The sequence below is a fragment of the Nuphar pumila genome, chromosome 3, assembly GCF_984573655.1.
Source record: "Nuphar pumila chromosome 3, dmNupPumi1.hap1.1, whole genome shotgun sequence".
NCBI classification, from domain to species: domain Eukaryota; kingdom Viridiplantae; phylum Streptophyta; class Magnoliopsida; order Nymphaeales; family Nymphaeaceae; genus Nuphar; species Nuphar pumila.
The window spans coordinates 146,729,245-146,755,644 of record NC_143251.1 but is presented as its reverse complement, the minus strand read 5'-3'; the positions used below and the strand labels follow the sequence as shown (position 1 = coordinate 146,755,644).

Genomic DNA, 26,400 nt, shown 5'->3' with positions numbered 1-26,400 from the left:
TTTTTATTTTTCCTTTTTCTTTTTCTTTTTATTATTGTAATAGGACCACTAGGGGCCCCACCTTCCCCAACGACTAGAAGGGAGCCCCTATGTGGTCCCTTCCCCTACTTTTTCTCTATAAAAAGAGGGCTCTCCCTCTTGCATTGTATGGGTTTTTCACCCACCTTCTCTCTTCAATAATATTAATCTTATGCCTTATAGGCACTTTACCCCTTAGTGGGTTACGTATGCACTTTTTGTGCTTGTGTTCTTGGCTTCTTTAAAGTGTGTTTTGCTTTATTGGTGTTTCTGCTATTTTCATTACACATGTAACTACTTAGTAACAAACTATGCAACAAGCTGACTACTAAAAACACACTATGTAACAACTTAACAAATTAATTCTAATTCAAGAAAAACGTGAACTCAAAAAAAAAAAAAAACTAAACAAATTCTAACTAACTAAATAACAACCAAATCAAATCATAACTATACTAACTAGTTATGCAATACTAAATTGACAACTAACTACTAGAAACATTAAAGCAAGTCAACTAACCACTACCGTGAGGCAACCCAATAAAACAAAATATGATCTAAGATAATTCATTTAAAATTTGGTTTAACATTGAACTAATGTTGAATTAAACTAACAAATGCATAATCAAAACATGACATCAAACAACCAATTAATCATTGAAACAAAATTGCTCTAACTATGAACAACCATTAACTCGATGCAGCCTAACTGGTTAACACTAAAAAATATTAAGTATGCTGACTAAATAACACAGAAAACTTTTACACTATACAGGCCTGAGAGTCGACCAACGTCAATCACGCTGAAGACTGGAAACACACAACCGACTATGATGTGATCTAGTTCACGTAACAACCAGATCTGAATAAAACAATCATATATGTTGAACATATTAAAAAAAAAAATTGTGATTAACGAATCACGCTGCTCGGATTGAAGCTTGTTCAACAATCGCGTGATCTGGACACACGCAACTGTTGTGTGATCTAGATACACTGATTTGCATACGTGAGGTGCAGGATCTCTTGGTGATGTTCTAGCTACCAGAAAAATATGTATATTTTTAAGACGTCTGGTTGATCAATAACCGAACTCAAATCGGCCTGCATGAATGTGCAATTCACGCAGGTCTGTTTGCAGGCCCAAAAAGAATAAACGATGTGTTTTCTAAAAAATATATATATATCTTAACTAAACTAAATCAAAATGCACAAAACTATTTTACAATGCAATGCATGCCTAATCTACTACGCAACCCACGAATCAACTATGTCACATGGGTGCGGGTGCGGGGATTCGGCACTTCCAAAAAACCTGGGTGCGGGGGTGCGGTAGGGGCAAAAATGTAAAAATAAATAAATATATATATATATATATATATATATATATATATATTAGAAAAGGGAATAATAATAATAATAATAGTAATGTAATAATAAACATATATTAAAAATCTAGAAATAATTTTAATGTATGGATCCACAGTTGGATCCAACATGCGGATCCACACAGCAAAAGAACATGCGGATCCACACCGCAAGAGAACCGCGGATCCAACTCGAAAAATTGGGGGTTTGGGTTTGTCGTGAATCCCCAAATAAAAAATTTGGGATTTAGGGTAGGGTTTATTACGATTGTTGAGGGTGTATTCTGTTTCAAGTTGCAATGGGTTGTAATACACCCAAATCGAAAAGATTTTGAAGTTTTAGAGGGGTTTTCGTGTGGATGCAACTGTGGGCCTTTTTGTGTGCCGAAATGGCCCTAAGTGCGGTCAACGCACCCAGGGTCGGGTTGACCGCACCCGGTGCCGCACCCGCGTCGAGTCGCGTCGACGCGGGTGCGGCACCCTGCTAGCCGAATCCCTGTGACATAGCGAATCAACTATTCTAGATGAAGCAAGATTGCTGAAAATAAAATACGAGATATGTAATGCTAAAGTATTTTTATGCATGCAATAAAATAAATTAAATTTAAGCAACATGCAAAACAAATAAAGAGACGGGGGAGAAGAAGCAAACCTCGCAGTCTGCCTTCAATGGAGGGGTTTAGAAGAAGCGATCTTTCTTCGGGCTGCACGTGCCTCCGACGATTGAAAAAAGAAGAAGATGACAAAGGCAAGGGTTAGAAGTAAAGATGAAATGAAGAAGGAAGAACCGAGGAAGAAACCGGCCAAGAGTGAAACGGGGGAAGAAGAGAGAGGGAGGAAGAGGCTGGGCGTGAATCCCTAGAGAAAAGATGCTCCCCTCTTCTCAAAAAATACTAATTATACTAAAAATCTAAGTTAATTTTTTTTTTAAAAACTATATTTAATTTTCTAAAAATTCCAAAAACTACCTTTCTAAAACTAATTTTCAGAAATACTCAATCCTAAACTAATTAAAATATCAATCAAAAACTCCTAAACTAATTAAAATACGCAAGAAAGATTGAAATTGACTTTTTTTCCTCATTTTTTATTTTAACGCAGTTTCTCGAAAACATTGACAAGGTTTTTAATTCATTCTTTTGACGGATCATGCATATATATATATATATAATGCAAAATTTATGCATGATCAGACACTATAACAAAAGGACTATTCTTATTCTCCTCTTCATCTCTTAATTTACTTGCTTATACTTACTCTGATTGGGGGGTAACCCCGATGATCGTATTGTAATAAGATATGCGGAAATACGAATTACAAATGATAACACAAGAGGGTTCAATAAAGAACCAAATATCACAAGCACATAAAGTGCAAAATACACAAACCCACTATGGGGTGAATGCCAAAAGGCAAAAGAAGAATATTATTAAAGCGAGAAGACGTGAGAACACATACATAGAATGAGGGGGAAGACCCCTTTATATACAAAAAGAAAAAGGGAAAGAGCGAGGCGGCCATTGGGGCTCCCACTAATAGACGTTTGGGACCCCAATGTCTATTTAAGTGGGGGCCCCAATGGTCCCAAAATAAATAAAAAAGAAAAAAATAGAAAATAAAAAAATAAAAAAGAACCTAAATAAGTTGTATACAACTTATATTATATAGTGAAAAGACCAAAATACCCCTATCGGGTATTTTGGAATAAACAGAGAAATATATATAATTTAACACGTAATTTTTACAACAAGTTATTGTGTTTTTCTTAAAGAGTCACTAATTTCTTAGAAATCTAAGAAACAACAGAAAGTTTATCTTTCTTCCACGGAGGCTGAGTACCGAGCGATGGCCACCACTACTACTGAACTTGTCTGGTTAAGAAGTTTGCTCACAGATATGGGCGTTATTTTCTCTACTCCTTCGAAGTTGTGTTGCGACAACAAGAGTGATATTTATATTGCTAGCAACCACACCTTCCATGAATGAATAAAGCACATAGAGATGGATTGCCATTATGTTCGTGACAAATTCTTATGAGGTACCATTCAACTACCCTATGTTACTTCTGAGTATCAACAAGCAGACTTCACCAAAGCTTTGCATCGCCTCGCTTCTACTTTCTCCTTAGCAAACTCTTGGTGATCTCACTGTGTATTTGAGGGAGGGTGTTAAATTGTATTGTAATTCCTATATATATATATATATATTTATTTATTTATTGTAACACCCACTAGGGGTAAAATAGAATTTTTCTTGTAACACACATATTCATTTTTTAATATACTTTTTCCTTTTTTTCTTCTTTTTCTTTTTTCTTTTTACTTTTTACTTTTTCTCTTTTTTCATCATTGGAGGGGTCCCACCATAGAGTCGTTGGACCCCTCCAATGGTCATAGGGGCTCCAACGACTCTACGGGAGCCCCTCCTTGGGTCCCATTTTGTGTATAAATAAGGGGCATTGCCCCATGTATTCTTTAAGCTTCTTGAAGCTTTTCTCTATGAAAATTCTTATATTTTAGCTCTCTTTCTTATTTTTATGGTTGTTGCCACTTTGTGGCTTTTTGTATTCTTGCCCATTAGTGGCCTATTGCTTGTGTGCTTGTGTATTTTCTAGTCACTTTGTGACATTATCTTTCTGCTCTAATGTTTCGTGACAGAAACAAGGCTAAAATTCATGACCGAATCTAGGGAGTCCAAGGATAATGTATTGGTGGTTTCTAGACCCGGTGTCAATACTCATCCTTATAGGCATCCTCATTTCAACAAAAATAATTAGAAACCAAGGAACAATGATGGGAGATATGTTTGGAAAAATGATAATAGAAAAGGGAAAATCTTTTGTCATAAGTGTAGAGAACAACCGGGTCACATCAAACCTTTTTGCCCAGAATTAAAAAATGCTGAGAAAATAATAGCTACCTTAGAAGCTCTTCAAGAAGACAAATATACCAACAACTCCAATTATAAAAACATGTCATTGTCTCAACTCACATAAACACTACAATCGCTCCTCAAAGGCTTATCCTCCTTAAGCGGTGTCACGGTCTCCTCTTCCTCACCTCCCGGTAAGATCTCTTAGCTCCTAGATTTCGGTGCTTCATTTCACATAACCCCTAATGAAACTATACTCTCCGACTATAGTATTAATTCAAGTAGATCTAATGTTTTTACTGCAGATAGATTTTCTCTTGAAATTAAAGGAAATGAAAATTTTATAAATTCTTCAAAATTTTCTATTCCAAAAAACCAAAATTGTGACAAAATTTAAATTTTCTTTCAATTTTCCAAATTATTGACCATGGCTGTAGTATCTCCTTCACTTCTGACTGATGTTTCATAAAGGATCTCCAGTCTAACAAGCAGATTTGGGAAGGTCATAGAGAAGGAGACCTCTACTACATGGACCAGTTGATTATTCTCAAAGATACTTTTTGTTTAAATATACAAAAATTGGATATGTTTTTGTGGCATCACAGACTAGGTCATCCTAGCATCTCTAAATTATCTAATATGTCTCTTTTGAGAAATTTTTTTAATGAAAAAATCTAATGTACGGATTATATTCATGAGAAAATGGAAGCAATTCCTTATCAAGAGAGAACTTTTTTTGCTTCAAAACCACTTGAATTAATATATTTGGATGCTTGGGGTCATTGCCTCTAAAGGAGGATTTACTTATTATGTAATTTTTGTGGAGGGGTGACAATCAATTTTCCTATAACGGTTGGGTTACATCAAGGATATGCTTTAAGCCCTATCCTGTTTGCTATAGTGATGGATGAGCTTACGAGATCAATTCAAGAAAATGTATTGTGGTGTATGTTGTTTGCTGATGATATTGTTTTGATTGATGAGTCTAGAGCTGAGGTTAATGCTAAGTTAGAATTATGGAGACAGATATTGGAAGCAAGAGGTTTTAAGTTGAGTAAGAGTAAGACAAAATATATGGAATGTCGGTTTAGTAAGCAACAAAGTAGTGATGGGAGTGTAGTGAAGCTTGGTGAGCAAGAAATATCGGTGGATGATTGTTTCAAATATTTGGGATCTATCATTCAAAAGTATGGAGAAATTGATGGAGATGTAAATCATAGGATAAAGGTTGGGTGGATGAAATGGAAGAGTGCAACTGGAGTGTTGTGCGATCGTAGAATGTCATTGCGGTTGAAGGGAAAGTTTTATAGGATGACTATTAGGCCCGCTTTACTATATGGTACGGAATGTTGGGCTGCCAAGAGACATCATATTCAAAAAATGAGTGTAGCTGAGATGCGTATGCTGAGATGGATGTGTGGAAATACAATAAAAGATAAGATTCGGAACGAGGAGATACGTAAGAAGGTAGGCGTTGCACCCATTGAAAATAAGATGAGAGAGAATCGTTTACGGTGGTTTGGACATATTCGACGTAGGCCTAATGATGCTCCAGTTAGAAGGATGGAGAAATGGGAAAATATATTAGTTAAAAGAGGTCGGGGTAGGCCTAGGAAGACATGGATGGAGGTGATAGGAAAGGATATGAATGCTTTGAACCTCACCGAGGACATGGCATTGGATAGAAATGATTGGAGGAGAAGGATTCATGTGGAAGACCCAGAATGATTTTCTTTGTTGGTTCATATCGCCGACCCCAATTGTTTTGGGATGAAGGCGTAGTTGTTGTTGTTGTTGTATTATTCTCGTTCACATAGATTTATTTTCTTAGGCACAAATATGAAGTTTTTGAAACTTCCAAAACTTTTCATAACCTTGTTAGAAATTTGCTTAAAACCAATATTTCTATATTTCATTTTGATTTAAGAGGAAAATACATGTCAAATGACTTTAAAGATTATTTGAAAAATCATGGCATCTTTTATCAACGATCTTATGCAAACACACCTCAACAAAATGGTTTGGCCTAAAGGAAACACAGGCATATAATAGAAACCACTAGAACATTGTTTATTTCCAAACATGTTGCAAAACATTTTTGGGCTGAAGTTGCACTTACTTCGGTATACCTTATAAATAGACTTCCTTTATCCAAACTTCAAAATATTTTTTCTTATGAGAAACTTTATAAAACTACTGTCGACTATTTTAGACTAAGAACTTTTGGATGTAAATGTTTTATTCTTACCAATAAAAATGACAAACTTTCTCCAAGAGTCATTCCTTGTGTCTTTTTTGGTTACGGGAAAAGTTAAAAATATTTAGATATTATGATTTTAAGCATGATAAACTTTATATATTAAGGAATGTTACCTTTATAGAAAAAAAAAGTTTTCTTTATTTAAATGTGCCTATTAAAGAAAAAAAATGATAACTCCTTTTTGGAATTATCTCCAAAATGTAACGATGAAGTGTTAAACAACAATGATGTTAATGATGAACCTCAATATGGCATCCAGTGTGGTGAGTCCCATGATATTAATGATGAACCTTTAGTTATCCAATACAAAAGGAGTGATGATAGACATCTCACTACCTTATAACAATATTCTAGTGTAGAAAATCCCGAACAAAACACTCTTAGATAAAAAAAATACATAAGCCTCCAGATAGGTTTGTATCCTACAAAAACTTCACTCCTCAATATATAGTTTGTCTAGCCAAATTTTTTTCTTACTTTGAACCCTTCTCATACAAAGTGGCCAAGAATTATCCTTAATGGATGAATGCTATGAATGATGAAACACTAGCCTTAGAGAAGTCCAAAACTTGGGATATAAAAGATCTTCCTCGTGGAAAGAAGACAATAAGTTGTAGATGGGGGTTTAAAATTAAAACCAAAAGTGATGAAACTTTAGAGAGCCATAAGGCTAGATTAGTAGCTAAGAGTTACTCAGAAGCATGACATAGATTATGATGAAACTTTTGCTCCAGTAGCTAGAATGACTTTTGTTAGAACCCTTATAGTTGTAGCTGTCATTAGATGTTGGCCTATTTATCAAATGGATATCAAGAATGCCTTCCTCAATGGTGAATTGAAGGAAGAAATTTATATGGACCCACCACCTGGATATGAGGTTTTTGTTTGAAAGGTTCTTCATTTAAAGAAAGTCATGTATGGTGTGAAACAGACACCTAAAGCCTAGCATGATCATTTTAATTCTGTTGTGGTTAAACTTGGCTTTACTTCGTGTTATACTAACACTGTCATGTTTATTAAGAGATCTGATACAAGTGTTGTTATCCTCCTCCTCTATGTTGATGACATGATCATCATTGGTGTTGACAGATACGGAGTTAGTTATATTAAAAATGTTTTGAAACAAGGCTTTAAAATGATTGATTTAGGCTTTCTTAGATACATATATCATGTTCACTAGCTTCACTATGACTGGAAAAACAATTCAAAAAATATTGAAGGGACTTGAATATCACATGCCAAACAGAATACTAATCATTCACAGATGATGGCATCATACAAAGATAGGGGACCATTCATTGAGGAAGATTTCACAAAATGGTTTCTATAGAAAACAGCCTTCTTCTGTTGCCAACGGTTCTCATCAAATTCCTCGTTCGATTATCTCACACTGGAAATGTTCATTTTCGCCCCTCTATTAATACTACAAGAGGCAAACTATTATCAAGATAAAACCCACTGTACAAATATAGTGCAATGCTGCCAAATCCATTAACCAAAAATATAAAGAAATAAAAAAAGAAGGCCACCAAAACTCTGGAAATAAGTGCAATGGCTCAAACCCATGCTGTCTTTCTTTTGGAGCTTATCGAAGGGTAGAGAGACAGAAAGCAAAAGTAACAAAAGGATTACAATATCCTCCATCAAACGCGAGGTAAACAACAATGCCTTGGCTAAGCAATATCCTATTTGGCACATTCTGGATCTAATGCAGCACGTCCCATGGACTAAAAGTGTATGTTTCTTGTGCTTTTATCTGTACCTCACTTAAATGATATATATCAGCAGGCGTCACATGCAAATGCTGCTCAACAAATGATTGCTGTATTGATGCAACCATTCTGGTTCATGCCTTATTGTAGAAGGGGCAACACTAACATGCACCTAATAACAATATAAATCTCAACACGTTTATGCAAAATGAACAGGCCACAGAGCAATAATGTGCACTTTAATTTATCTTATCCTAAAAAAAAAAAGCTTTTTTTAATGCTCTAACTCTTTAACATGAAACAGAAACATGGCATTAAAGTTCCAATTCCTCCTATAACAGATACTATGCACCCAGATTTTATCAACAAATCCATATATAATCAGGAAGAGTTACAGTCAAACAAGGAGTCTGACCATAAAATTGGATCAAATGAAATTACATGCCACATATGGCATCACTGAATGTTCAATGTCCTCTTAATGGGAAAAGGCAATGAAATAGACAAAGAAATAGAACATGAAAATTTAGATGCGTGAAGAAGTGTTTTTCAACATGAAAATCTGACTTGTCCAAAAAAACACAAAAATGCAACATTCTTTAACATGAAAGGTAGGAATTAACATATTTGGAAATAAGAACAAAGGTGATTTGCCAACAGTCAAAATGAAATACCTTCAGAATGCCAATCCTCTCCCCCAAAGCAAAAACAGCAGATCTATTCTTCAAAGGTTCCCTCACTCTTGAAAACAATCCAGCGCCTCGTGCCTCTACTCCAATCAGATCACTTGATGTTGCTATATCCAATTGTAATTTCTCAAGTGCTTGAATGTAAGCACGAAAATGTGCACTTAAAACCTGCAAAAGATGGAGGTTTTGCCACAAATAAGTGAAGAAGCTCACTGAGCGAATAAGATGCATGTGTGCAAGCACACATGCATTCATGTGTGCATGCATGCGAACTTGCAAACAAATCACAGACTCAGAGGTAGTGTGCGCATGCACACAAACTCATGTTTATTCACGTGCAAGCACACAAGCACGAAAATAAGACTTAGGGTAATACCATGTGGACAGTATTACCCTCACAAGCGATAAGAAATAATCACAAAATTATGTATAGCACAAAAAGCTTAAAATGCCGCTTTACATATTAGAAATGACATCTATGTCCCTCAGTATATAAACTATCTTGAAGTTGCCATACCATTGGATATCACTAACCATAATTATGCTGACGTGTTTATTTTAATTGATCCTCTTCTATTTAACATGGTTATTTGGGTGCAGACAGCTAGTCAAGGAAGTGGATTGGGAGCAAAAAACAGTTGATATTCGGCACATGGGATCACTACATCTACTCACTGAGCATCCTTTTAACATAATAAAAATGGAATAAGTTGAGAGATCTTGATTTGGTATTGTTAACTTGTGCCAAGTCTAACGAGGACAATATAATAGAAGCTATAAAAGTACAAGTTAGCAGTAGCTACCACCTTGTGCATCGTATCCACATATGCTCCACGAACCTCAATATAGACCTCGTTACCATGTTCTTTTAGAAAGAGAACAAGGTACCTACAAATTTAAGTTTACAACAAAACACATTAATCATTATTTCGTAGAAAGGAACATAATTACCCACAGCAACATGACAAACTCTATGGCTTTGAGCAACTTCAATACTAGAATATTTAAGTAGATTGAAATTTTGAAGGAAAAAAATAAAAAGAGTTTCCACATGCAACACAGTGGTAGTTCTTGCACAAGGAATTGGAGTCAGAATATCCTGCAACATGGTAATGATAACAATCAGATTTTCAGAACACATCAATAGTATTCAGGAGACAAAGTTTATTCTTTATTGAAGTGAAACTAGACCATATAACCCCAATAGTACATGTTCCATTCCAATAAACAAAGAATCTATCACCACAACAAAGTTCTGTATTTGCTATGCATGCAAAAAGGTTAGTGGTTTTCAACAGCAATATCATGGAAACAATGTATCGGTCATTAGAAAGTTCTGCACATGTCCAAACATACAAAAGGTTACTGGTTTTCAATATGCAATACCATGGAAACAGGAGGCAAATACATAGTCACCAATATGGCAAACATTTTGGAATATGATGATATTATCAGGTTTTTCGAAGTAGCGAATGAAAACTTCAAAATAAAACAATATTTTGAAAATATCGTTGTAAACATAAATATTGTGATACTATTGCGATAATATCATGATATTTTAAGTTTTCTTATTTTATTTGTTCGGAGAATATATTTTCTGATTTTTTGTTTCTTTTATTTTTAAAAGCGGTCTATCCGTTTTTTAATATTTTCATAAGGAAAATACTGCTGGTATTCCTCCATATCTTTTTTAAGTTTTCCTTCTTTCAATTTTTTAAAACATCCAAGATTTTTCCTAGATTTTTCCAAGAAAAGACACTTTTGGAAAAAAAAATCCAAGAAAAACCAAGCTGAGAAATTGCCAAGAACCAGAATGGTGACTATGTGCAAATGTACACTTTATTGAAGTGAAACCATTCCATAAACTGCAAACATGTGCCTTCCCATTCTGCACATGCTATGGATACAAAAGGTTAGTGGTTTTCATGCAATACCATGGACACAATGTGTCTATCACCACTACAAAGTTCTGCACATCTAGACATACAAATGGTGACTGGTTTTTAACATGCAATACCATGCAAACAGAAGGCAAATGTACACTTCCTTTATTGCATTTTAGGTATGATGTCAAGTAAAAAAGCTTGCCACATGAACAGTTGAACTGAACAGAAATAATTCAACTCCAACCCCATGCCTTAAGCCAGCACGATCCAGTCCTAATCTCAAAAATGGAGAGAATCTAAAGTGGTAGACAAAATTAGTACTTCGAATAACTTTAGAGATTAGAAACCAATATCAGAGATTGAACGTGTGCTAAAGGTTCTATATGGTTAACATTCCATTTAAGGGTGGGGGAACTCTACAGAAAAGGAAAAGCAAAAAGTGCTGCATATGTGTGTGTGAGAGAGAGAGAATTCAGATTAACCTACTTGTACTTGAGCAGAACACTCTGTTGAAGAATCTGAATATTAGTTTTTGGCTTCCTCAAGGCATAAAGCTTCTGAACAATGAACTCAAATGCCTGCAGCAAAGCAATGTTGATTAGAAAGTTATTCATTTTTATAACATTTGAAATTCTTTCTTCTCTCACAATTTGAACTAAACTGTGGCATAGATCCCAGGGCTTATAAAGTGTTCTAAACTGCAAGTGAAACCAAAATATATGCACACACAAAGAAGTGTAAAGAATGAGCTCATTAGTCGTGCACTCCAAGGACATATTGGACCATTGTTGTATTTATTCTTTTAATGTCATTATGTATTCTTTGTAAGGGTAGACTCACCTTTTGTCTAACTCTAATGTAATCTAAATATACAGGTTAATGAGAATAGTAAACCCACAACATAACGTGGGATTGGCTGCACCAGAGTTACCAGTCGAGGAAGCGGGAGCGGGAAGCGATACGGGAAGCGGGAGCGGGAAGCGAGGCACTTTAAAAAATTTAGGAAGCGGGGAAGCGTGGGACCACTTAGAAGAAAATTCCGAACCGTCTCGGAAACGACCTAGGAAGCGAACCGGAAGCGACCTAGGAAGCGAACCGGAAGCGAGGGGAAGCGAAAAAAATGAAAAAAATGGGGAAGCGAGGGGGAAGCGAGGGGGAAGCGTGGGGGAAGCGTGGGGGAAGCGCGCTTCCCATTTATGGGAAGCGCGTTTCCCATAAAAGGGGGACGCGCTTCCCATAAAAGGGAAGCGCGCTTCCCAAAAAAGGGGGACGCTTCCCCTCACGCTTCGGAAGCGCGACGTTTCGCGCTTCCGAAGCGCGCTTCCCCTTTTGCCTAGGCGCTTCCGGTAACTCTGGGCTGCACTCTCCTTGTCTCCCTTCTCTCTCTCTCTCACACACACACATCTTGATTTAGGATTGGCACCGGATTTTCATGGTATCAGGGCATCGTCTCAGGTAAGTCTCATATATATTCAAGCCTCCCTTCCTCTTGCTTTCTTTCTTCTTCCTCACGTCTTCTTGTTTTCTCCTTCTCATCAGCTTTCTTTTATCTTCTCAATCTTATTCTCTAAAATCCCTCTCGTTTTCCTTCATATTTTACTGATGGGTCGATAGATCTGTTTCATCTATATATAGATCTATAGTTGTTTTGATCAGATCTGAACCCAGGTAGGGTCATACCTTATCCTTTCCTTTCAGCTGATTCCTTTATTGGTGCCATAAACCCAACTTCTCTGTTATTCTTGTTCTCCCCATCAGATCTGACGAAGGTACTGATCAGCTCTGAATCTGATAAACCTGTTATCAAATAAAAATGAATACATTTATTTTCTTAATCTGATCAGATTATATCTTTGGATGGTGTGTTTTATTTTTCAGCACAACATTGTCAACGTGAACACATTGATCACGTTATAGAAGTCCACAGCATGCAAAAAAAAAAAGCCTGTTTGGAACTAGCCTGTTCGTGAATCTGATCAGATCTCCCTTGTAGAGTTGTAACTTATATGGCAACAAACATGTATTCTTCTTTGCATGTTAATTCTTCTTTTCCTTCTCAACTCGTTCCAAAAAAAAAACGCCATCTTCCAATTTCTTAATGTGGAAACATCAAAACACTCCTTTCATCAAAGGCTTGGATTTAATGACACCTAGATGATATTGATCCTATCCCGTCTGAATTCATTAAAGAGACGAAAGGGGAAGGAGAGAGTGGTAGTACAGTCTCTACTCCTAATCCAGCCTGTCGCTGCTAGATAAAGCAAGATAAAATGTTGGTTATGTATTTGTTATCTACCCTTTCGTAGAAGATTCTCATTGGTCCTGATGATGGGCTGTCAGCCAAAGATCTATGGGACAAACTACATGGGTCTTATTCTGTAAAAACCAAAAATTTTCGCTAATAAATTTTGTTTATATTACAAAATATGCAATTTGGGCCTCGGATCCGTTACCGTTATCGGATCCATAAAAGAATCCATAAATAACCCACAATGGGGTGTTAAATTATACTTATAATATTAATTTTTAATTAAATAAATAATTAATAGCATTCATAAGAAATAAATAAATAAATTTTGGTGCATAGGGTCGGGGTTCATGCTGTCGAAAATCCCTAACCCTTAGAGTTTGGGGATTTCGGAACTCTGAAAGAAGGATAGGGATGGGATTTCAGTGGTTGGTAGGATGCTATGTTTTTTTTAGGGTTATTGAAGGTGCTTAGGTTGTGATAGTTGGGGATTTTGGTGAATCCCACATCGGAAAACCCCAAATCTTTGATTTGGTGGTTTCGGTTGTCATGAATAAAGGAATGGGAGGAGGTTATGAGGGTTGACAGAAACCCCAAATCAATCGAATTTGGGGGATTCGGCTGCCATGATCAAAATAAAATAAAATTTGGGGTTCTCTTGCCTATCCCTAACCTGGAAACCCCAAATCTGTTAGATTTGGGGGTTTTCGATTTTGGAACTGATAACTCGAATCTATGTTGTTTTGAATTCTGTTTAGGTATACAACTTAGGGCATGGGGTTTCTTTATTTTGAATGTGCATATGAAGAGTCATGTATAACCTGATTTAGGCAGGTTACACAATGTGCATTATGTGCATCGCACAATATAAATCGTTATGAAGTTTTTTTTTTTTGACAGATCTTTTTATGCTATGGGATTAAAAATTTCATGTCTTTAGGAGGTAGAACAACCTGCGTAATTTGGTTATGTTATAATAAGGGTGATTAATGAATTGTTGGTTTTATGGAAATCTTTATACTAGCCCAGTACATTGATGTGTTAGGTTACTGAATTTCACTCCTTCATGTTTTAATAAGTCTGATAATATACTGTTATGCTTGCTGCTGAATACTCTGATTTGAAATCATAACACCCAGACTTATGAAAGGCTGCATGATATATAACTGAACTTGTGTATTAGAATGAGAGTCTAAATCTGAAAATGTTGGCATCAACGAATTTGCGTTTTTGGAATCTCAATTCTAATCTGCTTAACAGATGTCTGAGTAGGTTAGGTACTATCATGTTAACGTTACAAACTATGACATGTTCTGATCATTGTCCATGCTAACTTTTGAATGTTCAGAGTTTTCTTCATGACCTGAGTATATTCTCATGCCTAAAAGTATCGCATGTTCTAAATTTTAATACTCAGAATTTTTGTGTGTTTCAAATTGTGGGTTAGCACATGTTGAATTGTGATAGCAAAAAAAAATATGTACAGAACTGTTAGAGATGCCTTAATGCTTGAAGCGGGAAGTGTCGAACTCACTAAACAAAACTGAAAGTATATCGTATGCTGAGTATAAAAAGAAATCCTGTTTCTGGTCCACTCATGCAAACGGTTATTCAGACTCATACTTTTGGCCACATATATGCAGTGGAGTATATGGTTACATGTTGACTAATATGAATCAGTTGTGCTGGTCCCGAAACTGGCCCAGATTTAATGGATTTTGTGTATGCTCAAAATTTCAATATGAACAAAGGAAAAATTTTGGAACCTACCTATACCTATGTGTATGTCAAGAATCCCAGACTTTGGGGCTATGCTGGAAAGTTTAGCCAGAAGGATGGGGGTTCGGGATTGGTAAGCCCGACTATCTTCCCTAGCATATGTCAAGGCTTACACTTCTGCCCGGTAATTGTGCAAATGTTGTTTTGCATTTCATAATACTAGTTGTGAAATCTGGAATGTGTGCATGTCTCAGTTATTGAGGTTTCTTCTTGAGCATGTATGCTTTATGGATATATGCAACTTTACATGTACTCTCACACACTCAAAGGAAATGTGCATTGGTTAATACACGTATATGATGTAGTTACCACACATAGTGAAAATACATATGATTGAGTAATTACATGCATATGGTTGGGTTATGTTTGCATGAGTACACATGCTTTTGGCATTTTGGCCTAGTGTTATAAATAAAACACTACTTGGTTTTGTTATGTGGTGCATCGATGGCCTTAATGGACCATCATCGACCTGGAGAGCTGTGAGTTGGGTTTCTTTCATATATATTTTGAACTGCATCACTTAAACCACATAAGATGGTTTGACACATTACTACACTGTTCTAGTTGTTTATACGGGTTGGAGTCCCGTAAGGGTCTCCACAAGGGAGGATGCGGGTTTTCACTTTACTTTTGCATATGGTGTTGCAAACTTAAAGAATTGACTTAAATAAAAATATAATGAATAAGAACAGTGTAATATACGTTCTGAGATATCTCATCTGGAGTATGAGAATCTTAGAGATTCGGTCTTGGGGAGACTGTGAGGATACAAAAACTCTGTGTGCTGTAATTTTGTCCCCTGAACTCGATATTGAGGTTCTTTCTCCTGGGCACGGTTTTAGGGAGAGTCCGCCACTTTACCCGGGAGTGGTGTGTTTGACACAACTGTTGTTTATGATACCAAGGAAGTGGCACATGTAGGCGTGGGGTGTCCCTTGTGTCCCCGACATTAGATGTGGAGGTCTAATGTTCCGAAGGTGATTCGGTCGAGGGTTAAGTTGAAACCAGTAATAAAATACAAATTGTGTGTTAAGCTACTCTGAGAACCTACTTGACCTCGGGGATTGTACCCGTTTGGTGTATCCGCGGACAACGATAATTAAAAAGAGGAACTTAAAGTTGTATGCATTTAATAGGGCATGCATATGGAAAGATGGAACTTAAATGAAAGATAACAAAAAAAGAATCATGCATTGCACATAATCAGGCATTTTTCTGCTATGCACTAGATCATGCATAATTGAATTGTTCTATAAATCATGATAGAATGGTGGGTGTATGTTATTTACTTCCTAAGAAGCATGCTGAAAGATCTTATTACTTAGTTTTTATCTATGCTCATGCCTTACTGTTTCTTTCTGCTTAGCATATGTAACTGGTTGCATGAATGATTAATTAGATTCTTCAAATCTTATATCTGCACTCACTCAAATCATTACATGAAATCTTATCCATGTTCTTTGTCTCACCTGGTTTCTTTAGAAGTAGTGCTCAGAATTTCGGTCCTGACACCCTACTTTGTTGGTTTTTCACAGGATATGGTGAACAGTGAGGTTGGACTAGCTACTGGGAATGGATGAGAGTCATACTTGGGCTTGACAACTTCAGCAGGGGACAAAGTGGCTCTTTCTTTTGTTTCACTTCTTCTAGTCTTTTTCAGTTGTTGCTTTATTTTCAGACGAATAAAACCTTGTCTCTGAAATTTACTCTTATTCATAAATAAAGAAATTGTTTTAGTTCTTATTGATGATGGTTGCAAGTTCGTTTGTGGTGTTTGGGTTATCCAATGGAAATTGGAACTATGAGGACCCCAAATCTCTGGGAAGGTTTTCGCATTGATTGAAAAAAAATATATATTCCGCATTTTCAAAGGGTATAATTTGGGGTCGTTACATATTCACATCGTTGATAAGTTGTAGCTTATTGGTAGGCCTGTCTCAGAAGATGATCATATTTGACAGATCTTAGCAAGTTTGGGGTTGGAATATGTCATGCTGGTTGTTAACCTGCAATACCTATAACGCCCCAAAATTTCAAACTTGTAAACCTTTCAAAATATTTGAAAGAGGCTAGAAAATCTTTTATTTTTTAGAGTTTTTGTTTTAGCAAGCGAAAACGATTTTTCAAAAAGAAAAGAGACAAGTCGAGAACCTTAAGCGCGTTAGCGTAAAAACCTCCATTTCACACTAAATTGAATCCTTGCAAAGTATTCAGAAAACCATATGCATTAAAAAGAAATAACAAGTTTATATAAAAATGAGATTTCCTGAGGAAACCCTTATAAAAAATGCAAAACTTCAAAATGTATTATAAACATGGAACGTCATCAGAAACAGTGGGATCTTGAAGCCATCTTGCAATCGCACCATGACCCGTCTCGTAAACCTAATCATCACATGTACCCATAAAATACATCAATTTCATGAAAAATTGGTAGGTGTACAAGTAAAACAATATAGAGCAAAATTAAGCAATGCATTCATTCATATATGATCAACAGTTTTAACAAGTAATAAGCAATAATTTAACAACAGTAATAAACAACTAATTAAGATAAGCAATTAACTAACACACTACGCAGTTCACTAATACATGATGCAAAATTCAATAAGTAATGTGAGCAAGATAACTTTGTTTCGATATTAGCTGGTCTGCGAGTATGCACAAAGCACAAAACGTAGAAACAAATTTAGATACTCCGGTTAGCTAGCTGAGTCCGCTCTCAAGGGAACGACCAATGACCGAGAGAGAATTCCCTAAAGGCCACTCGTTCAAATGATGCATCCCACTTTTGCAGAAGTCCAAGAGATTTATCACCTAAGATAATTTTTTGTAGTCTCGTCCCCTAACTTCGATAACTGAGGATGTCAAGTCATTTGCTCGAGGAGTGGTTGTGAACAACCTGTCCATCAGAGTTTTTGTAACAACCCATCCTCTCTCTTGATAGAAAACAACAGGTCAAATGGGTGCATCAGGTGTTATTTAACTGAAGACCCATTCTACATGATTTGGTCTTTCAAACCCACTTGAGCATCTTGGCTATGAAGGTGAATCATCACCATTTATGTGATTTTCATTTCATCATTGTGTCTTTGCACGTTGCGAGGTTACCATAGACCTCTCACCCTACTCATCGTAGTACAAACATATTGTACATATCTAAAAGTACGACTACGATGAGAGGGGTATGGTTTTCTAAAAAAGAAACCCCAGTTTTAATGTGTTGTGAAAGAAACAATGTAATCATTTTAGTTTACATTTGCCATGCTCTGGTCCTAACACGAGCATCTTGCCTATGAAGGCAAAACATCACTTAGGTAAATTATTTTCACAATGTGCCATTCGCACGTTTCGAGGTTACACAAACCTATCATCCAATCATCGTAGTACTAACATGTCGTGCATGTCTACAAGTACGCTACGATGAAAGGAGGGTGTTGGTTTCTCAAAAGAAACTCCAACTCAATATTTTCACAAAGACATGATGTAATTCAAATAACTTATTTTTATTAAGAATGTATCATAATTGGGTCGGGTTTTCTAATGTGGGTCGGGTTTTCTAATGTAACATGTAGTTTTACTTTGTGTCTGGGTATGGATCCAAAATACTTAATCCAACTCAGTTACTGTTTTATATATATATATATATATATATATATATATATATATATATATATATATACATGAAACAGGGCACAACTTCTAATGAGAAGAAGTCCCCCTTTGCTGCCGCAACTCTCTCTCTCATTCCTCACCCTTACTTTCTGCGTAGATCGACTTCTCAGGTGGGCCATTCTTACATGGTAGCAGAGCAGGCTTCTGCACAGTGAATCGATTCCAAAAAAAAAAGGGCGTGTCCAGTGAGATCGACTTCTCAGGTGGGTCGCTTCTTCCAGGATCTTCTTTCTGCCTTCCTTTCTGTCTCCGTCCTCTTTTCACCCTTCTATTTCTTCACTGGTCTTCTTTTTTTAGTTTCCTTTCTTCAAACTCTATATAAATTTCTGAATCATCTGATAGGTACAGATCTGATCCCAGATCTGATCGCTAGATCAGACCTTGCGTGACTGCTGCCCTTTTTCTTTTTTTTCTTCTTGTATCATGTTTGATTTGGATCAGACTATCAGACCCAAAGGATATCTGAGGTCTGAATCTATCCAGACGTGTATTTTGATATCAGATCTGATATCAAATCTGAAAACTGCCATCAGTTGATTTAAATTCCAATATTGTCTTTTGATTGTTGCATCTGTTTTGTTCAGATCTGAAACCAAGATCAGATCTGATGTTCCTCCTAGTTTTCTCTTTTCTACACCTGTCATGGTCTGATCTGAATTTATTTCAGATCTGATGTTAACCAGTTCTTTCTTCCAGACTCCTCTTTTATCCTTGACTCAGTTTGATCTGAATTTATTTCAGATCTAACGTTATTCTTTGAGTGTTTGGCAGCAGTCAGATACGTTCGGTTTGCTATATATATTTTTCTTGTCTCAGTTCTATTTTCATGGATTCTCCTACCCTGCCATCTAGTTTTCTAGGTCAACTTATCTCCGACAAACTGAATAACACCAACTATCTGACCTGGAAGAGGCAGATATTGCCTTTTATTAAGAGTCTCGATCTCTATGGACACCTAGATGGAACGATTTTGGCACCACCAGAATTTATCGTGCAGGAAGTTATGGATGATAAAGGAGAGGCTTCTAACAGGTTGATTCGAAATTTTGAATTTACTACTTGGAGAAAACGAGATCAAGCTGTTGTAGCCTACATTACCACTACTCTTTCACAAGAGGTTCTTGTAGGTATTCCAGATGAGTGCTCAGCGATGGAGTTGTGGGAACAACTTGCGAAGACCTATTCACAAATTTCAAAAGCAAGAATTATGCATTTGAAGAGGGAGTTTCAACTCCTAAAGAAAGAGAACATGACTGTTACAAAGTATATGAACAAGGTGAAGATCATCACAGATCAATTGGCTATGGTGGGCTGTGTGATTTCTGATAAGGATAAAGTTCAACAAGCGCTAAACGGGCTTGGATCAGATTATCATATGTTGGTAACATCTCTTTTGTGCCTTCCTTCACTTCCTAACTTTGAGGATCTTCGGGCAAAATTGCTATAATATGAAATTTCCATTAAAGGAGAAGATGTAGGCAACAATTCAGGAAGCCAAGAAGTATTGTTTACAGGGACATATTCAGAGAGAGGACGTGGCTACTTTCGAGGAGGACATGGACAGATAAGAAATAATCAAGGGGGGCGTGGATTGTTGCTCATGCCTAGCACACCGTCAGGTGGTTTTTCGGGAAATCACAATTTCAAAAATGTTCCAACATGCTATTTGTGCAACAAAAAGGGACATATCAAGGCAAATTGTTGGCACAACCCGCAAAACAAAGGGAAAATGAATGTTACAGGGTCGCCAAGCAAGGGAAAAGCTGGAGGAAATCAAAGGGATGAAGACAATGTCAAGAGCCTTTTAATATCAGCTTTGTCAGGATTGAATTTCAAACAGGGTGATCAGGGAACTTGGTACATTGATTCTTGAGCTGCAGCCCACGTGACAGGCGATATTGGTAAGATTTTGAAACCTACCCATTATCATGGAAATACAAGTATTAAAACTGGAGATGGAGCTCTCCATCCAATAACTTACACTGGAAATGTGAATATTCCTCTTTCCGATGGTTCCCTAAAATTGTCCAATGTTTTTCATTCTCCTAATATTGTCAAAAATATCATTTCCGTTTCTAAACTAGTTGATGGCATTCACTCTTGCGTCGAATTTACTCCTTCTGTCTGTGTCAAGGATCCACTCACGAAGAAGACGCTCGTTGAGGGAGAGCAAAAGGGAAACATGTATATCCTCAAAGAAACTTCTTCACCTGTTTGTAGAGCTGGATCAAAATCGTCCATTGATCAGTCATTCAAATTGGATTCATCTAAGGATTGTTTGAGTTTGTCCTCGTATAATAAGCCAAATATTTGGCATCGTCGTTTAGGTCATTATAATAACTCTTTTCTTGAGAAACTTGTGTCGAGCGGTCTCATTTCAAAGTCAAGTCATGTACTTCCCTTTAATTAAATAAATGAAAGAGCTTCTTTTCCTTTTGAACTTGTTCATTCTGATGTTTGGGGACCTGCTCCAGAACCCTCTTTATCTGGTAGTCATTACTATGTCACATTCATTGATAGTTATTCCAGATATACTTGGATTTATTTTATAAAATACAAATCTGAGGTATTCAAATTCTTTCGTTTATTTCATGCTCTTGTTGTCAATCAATTCTCGACAAGTATTCAACATTTTCAGTGTGACAGAGGAGGAGAGTATCTATCAAAGGAATTTACTGAATTTCTTCAAAATAATGGGATAAGGCGTAGAATATCTTGCCCACACACACCACAACAAAATAGGGTTGCGGAAAGAAAACATCGTCATATTGTTGAAAGTGCCCTAAGTATGTTACAAGACACCCATATTCCTTTAAGTCTTTGGACAGAAGCTTTCCACTCTGCGGTTTATGTAATAAATCGCTTACCGATGAGATTGTTGAATAATTTGACTCCCTATTTCGTGTTGATTGGTACCCAGCCTCAATACAGTCAACCACAAGTGTTTGGATATGTATGCTATGTTCACATTGACAGTTCCCAATGTAACAAATTTCAGGATAAAGCTTATAGATGCGGGTTTGTTGGGTATGATGATGAATATAAAGGATATCGATGCTATGATCCAGACACTCGACGCATTAAAATCTCACAAAACATTGTCTTTGATGAGAGCAATGTTCAGGACTTGAACAAAGAAGCAAGGGTTACCAAGGAAGAAGAAAGCTATCAGCCGTGGCTAGCAAATGAATTATTTGATCAGCTAGAGATGGATAACTCTGCTCCATGTCATACAGTGATAGATGAGTGTGAGCCCATGGAAACCAATGCAGAACCTAGTGGGAACGTGTTGACAGTTGCTCAGGAATCTATTGTGTCTCCCATCGCAGAAGAAACCCTGACATCTGGTACAGCTTGTTCAGATGACAGAAGATTTAAAGGGGCAGTATATGCCAGGAGAAGAGATACACCCCACATAACTGAGCAGGTCAGACGTTCAGAAAGGATCAGACACCCTATTGAAAGATGGGTAAGCTACGAGAACTTGTCCACAAAAATGCAGTTATTTGTTGCACATGTTGAAAAACAGGAAGAACCCATCGATTTCTCCCAAGCCTCCTTGTCATCAAAATGGGCAGATGCTATGAATGAAGAACTGAGAGCCTTGCATGAATGTAGGACCTGGGAAATAGTTCCTAGACCTCCGGATAAGAATGTTGTAGGGTCTAAGTGTGTATATAAAATCAAGTACAAACCTGACGGATCCATTGAAAGATATAAGGCAAGACTAGTCGCTAAAGGCTTCACACAAGCATATGAAGAAGACTATGACGAGACCTTTAGTCCAGTTGTAAAAATAGAAACCATTTGACTTGTGTTATCCTTAGCGGTTCAGCGTGGATGGTCTCTAAGTCAACTTGATGTTAAAAATGCATTCTTATATGGTGATCTAAAGGAGGAAGTTTACATGGAACAGTCCCTTGGTTATGCAGAAAATAATCCTGAGACACATGTTTGTAGGTTGCGATGAGCTATTTATGGGCTAAAACAAGCATCTTGTTCATGGTTTGACAGTTTCTCCATTGAAGTACAACGATATGGATTCGTCCGTTCTCAACCTGATCATTCATTGTTCATTTTTCGAGAACACCAGGTCAGTAGCTTACTTCTCATATATGTATATGACATTATTATTACAGGAAGTTCTTGTAAGCATATAGAGACCACAAAGATCCTATTGAGTCAGATGTTCAAGATGAAGGACCTGGGTGTCCTACGATATTTCTTGGGGGTTGAAGTGGATCGACAAAATACTAGCCTCTTGTTGACCCAACACAAGTATGCTCTGGATCTTTTGGAGAAGTCAGGAATGAAGAATTGCAAGCCATTGAATACTCCTAGCATGTTAAACCATAAATTCAGTGCTCAGGATGGGGAGATCTATGAGGATCCGAAGTATTATCGTCGCTTAGTTGGAATGCTTCAATATCTTACTTTTACGAGGTCGGATATTGTGTATGCAGTGAATCAAGTCTCTCAGTTCATGCACGATCCACGTACAGAACACATGAATGCAGTTAAAAGAATTCTTCGGTACTTGAAGGGTACTCTTGGAGATGGACTTGTTTATCATCAATCAAAAGCAAAAGGAGAACATAGACAACTAGAAGTATATGCATATGCAGATTGGGCAGGAGATCCAGACGATAGAAAGTCAGTTTCTGGGTATTGTGTGTATGTTGATGAAAACTTAATAGCATGGAGTAGCCGAAAGAAACGTGTTGTTGCGCATTCCAGTACAAAAGTTGAGTACCGATCCATGACGTCTGCTACTGCCGAAGTTACATAGTTAAGACATTTATTAACCAAGATAAGAGAAAAAGGTGAAGGTTGTGAATCTGTTTTAAGATAAAATACATGGCATAATGAACCCCCGAAAGGATCTCGGCTGTTTCTACGTTTATACATTGTGTGTACCCACAATGTCCAGATAATAATCAGATCAAAGTATGGCATGCTCACAGTTATTTATTCTTTTCTCGTACTGCTTGTTTTTACCTTACTATCTGTCTGTTGTTTGCGATAGTTGGAGGGTATGCATGATAAGCCTGGTTGTGATTGCTTACAATTACATTGATATCACTGTACCACTAGTTTGCTTGAGTCTATGATATATCGGTTAGCCTTGCTGTTCACTTGCATAGATTGTATCTGTTTCTACTTGCTTCTGTTCAAGCATGCTTTAGATTAGTTCATTATTTTCCTTCTGCGTACCTACCAGTTTTCAGGACTGACCCCATTCTTTATGGGTGTAGGTGACAGGTAGCTCTCCTTACAGGCGGCGGTGTAGATGCTACGTGGTCAAAGTTTCGCCTCTCTCGTCGACACGCTGGCTATTTGGTTTTGTACTTTTTTGTTGTTTTGGGGTGGACACCCTTCTGCCTTGTATAAATTAAACCCTTTCTTTTATAAATGTACTTTTTCTATCCTCTGCTCACTATTTTGGCTTAGAAAATGAGCTTGTATTTGCGCTGAGTCTTTTTTGCTAACGTACCCAGAAGAATTGACTTGTGTTTTTAAAATCCTTTGGTATCTTTAAAAATCTTTGCTGCAAACTCTGATTTTCGAAGGTATTTCTATGCAAACCTTTTTCTCTCAAGTCGAACTTCTGGGGCGTTACACAGACAGTACAAGGACCAATGGAGAAGTAAAGGAGTTATTGTTGTCAGCTTTAGCATAATTGAATCTGAAACAAAATGAGCAAGGTACTTGGTACGTGGACTCTGGCGCGACGACTCACGTTACTGGTGATGCAGGTAAGCTCCTAAAACTTGTTCCTTACATTGGTAAAAGCAGTATAGTTACTGGAGATGGATCACACCACTCTGTCTCTCATATTGGAAACTCCATTATACCCCTTTCCGAATCTTCTATCAATCTTTCAAAAGTTCTTTATGTTCCTGAAATCAAGAAAAACATCGTTTCAGTTTCTAAACTTGTTGATGATATCAAAGCCTCAGTTGAATTTACTCCCTCTTCTGTTCTTGTCAAGGATCTCTGCACGAAGGAGACGTTCGCTAGAGGAAAACGACAAGGCAATATGTATGTCTTTCAAGAAGATCCTTCAGCACATATTCGCTCTGCATATCCAAACTTGAAGCTCCAATCATCGTTGCCTTCTGAAAATTCTACTTGTGTCTTCAGTGTCTCTGAAATCAATAAGCCAAATCTTTGGCATGGTCGTCTAGGTCATTGCAGTAGTAGTTTCATTGAAAAGCTTGTTTCAAATAACCTCATTCCCAAGTCAAGTTTAAGAATAAATGTCGATGACAACAAATGTCCTAGTTGTCTCCTATGTAAAAGTCATGTCTTACCATTTCATTCTATTAATAAAAGAGCTTCAAGACCTTTTGAGACTATTTGTTCTGATGTTTGGGGGCCTGCTGTGAACACCCCAAATTTTTCAAAATCTTTTAAATATTCCCTTTTTTTCCCTAATATCATTTTCTGAGCAAATGGGTCATTTCAAATCTAAATTCCAGTTCATTTCTCAAGTTTTATTGAAATTAAATTTATTTCATATGTTTAAATTGATTTTGGATCTGGATCCATTGCCCAGATCCAAATCTGAATCTCCTTGTTCAAATTTTAAATTAAAATTATAGAAAATACTAAAAATAGCCTTTAAATAACTCGGATAGTCCATTCGACATCCGTTTGGGTTCATCACATTGTATTTCTCGATTCGAGTGTCAAAACTCGAACATTTTCTCAAAACCTGGGTTCAAACCCATTCTTCTGAAGAAATTTCCCCGAAATGGTCTAAAATTCTCAGAAAAATACTTTTGTAAATATTTCTCAGAAAAATACAAAAATTTGGTGTTTAAAACTTTGTTTTCTTTTAAAACCTTAGTTTTCTACTATAAAAATAAAAAAAAATGGAAAAAGCAATATAAAAATAAAAAAATTGAGGAAGGTAAAAGGTTTTAAAACTTGAAAAATTGAATTTTTGCCAAAAACCTCTCTTAAACCACTCTTTTTTACAAAAATTCTTTCAAAGGGGGCCTTCTTTTGGAAATTTGGAAAATCTCCAACAAACACCACCCACGCACTTCCCCTCTCACTTGCCGACCCTTCATCTCCAACCAACTTCTTCTCCCTCAACCCCTGATCTTCAACCATCTCCCTCTCTCGAAGGCTCCTCTTCCCCTTTAAGAGGAGAGCACGTAGAAGGATTCGGGATCCGTCTCCTACCTCCTCATTATCTCTGATCGGCTTCTCCTTTCCCCTTTCCTTCTATTCCTTCTTCTATTCCCCTCTCTTTCAATCCCTGAAGCAAATCCTACCACAAGACTCTTAATCGCCCTCTTCCCGATTCTTGGGAAGCAGCTGAAGTAAAGGGGATTGTCCCTGCTGCAATACACAAGAGATTTACCTCCACCACCATCGAACCTCTCTGATCCATTGTTGGCCTATCGATCGAGGAGCGCCCATTAAGGACATCCATCAATTAGCTTCCTCGCCCCCGGACATTCGTTATTCACCTCAAAACCTCTGCTCCTTCTTCTCTCTGAGGCTTCCCCTGCAAGAGCTGAAGAGCAATCCCCAAGGCGCCTCCTCTGTAGTTGTTTGAAGGAGGTCGAATTTCTCTGCAAATACCAGGCGAGTATCCCTCTTCCTTCTTAGCTTTCTCTGAAAATTTTCTTTTTCTGTTTTTTTTCTTTATCCCCATTAATGCACTCCTGGTGGTCCTGATGTTGCCTGTGCGACATTGATCCATCTTGGTGCTATAGCAAAAGGAATAATTAAGTTCCGACAATCTTTTGCATCTGGTTATTTCGCTGATCTATGATTAGACATCTGACTTCTGATCACATTCCAGATAATTTGTTTTACATTTGGACTCCTCTTTTGATCTTCATTGATTTTCTTGTTTTCTGATATGTTAGAA

General features: G+C 37.0%; 1 protein-coding gene across 2 annotated transcripts in view; it reads right to left on the bottom strand.

Moving 5' to 3' along the window:
• LOC149844330 (vacuolar protein sorting-associated protein 52 A-like) overlaps positions 1–26,400 on the bottom strand; it is a 203,750-nt gene that overhangs the window by 88,039 nt on the left and 89,311 nt on the right. For both annotated transcript variants that reach the window (XM_090000506.1, XM_090000507.1), the window contains exons 11-13: positions 11,291–11,382; positions 9,725–9,806; positions 8,904–9,086 (exon numbers count right to left, since the gene is read on the bottom strand). In XM_090000506.1, coding sequence (XP_089856632.1) covers positions 8,904–9,086; positions 9,725–9,806; positions 11,291–11,382 — 357 coding nt within the window. The remainder of the gene's footprint in view (positions 1–8,903; positions 9,087–9,724; positions 9,807–11,290; positions 11,383–26,400) is intronic.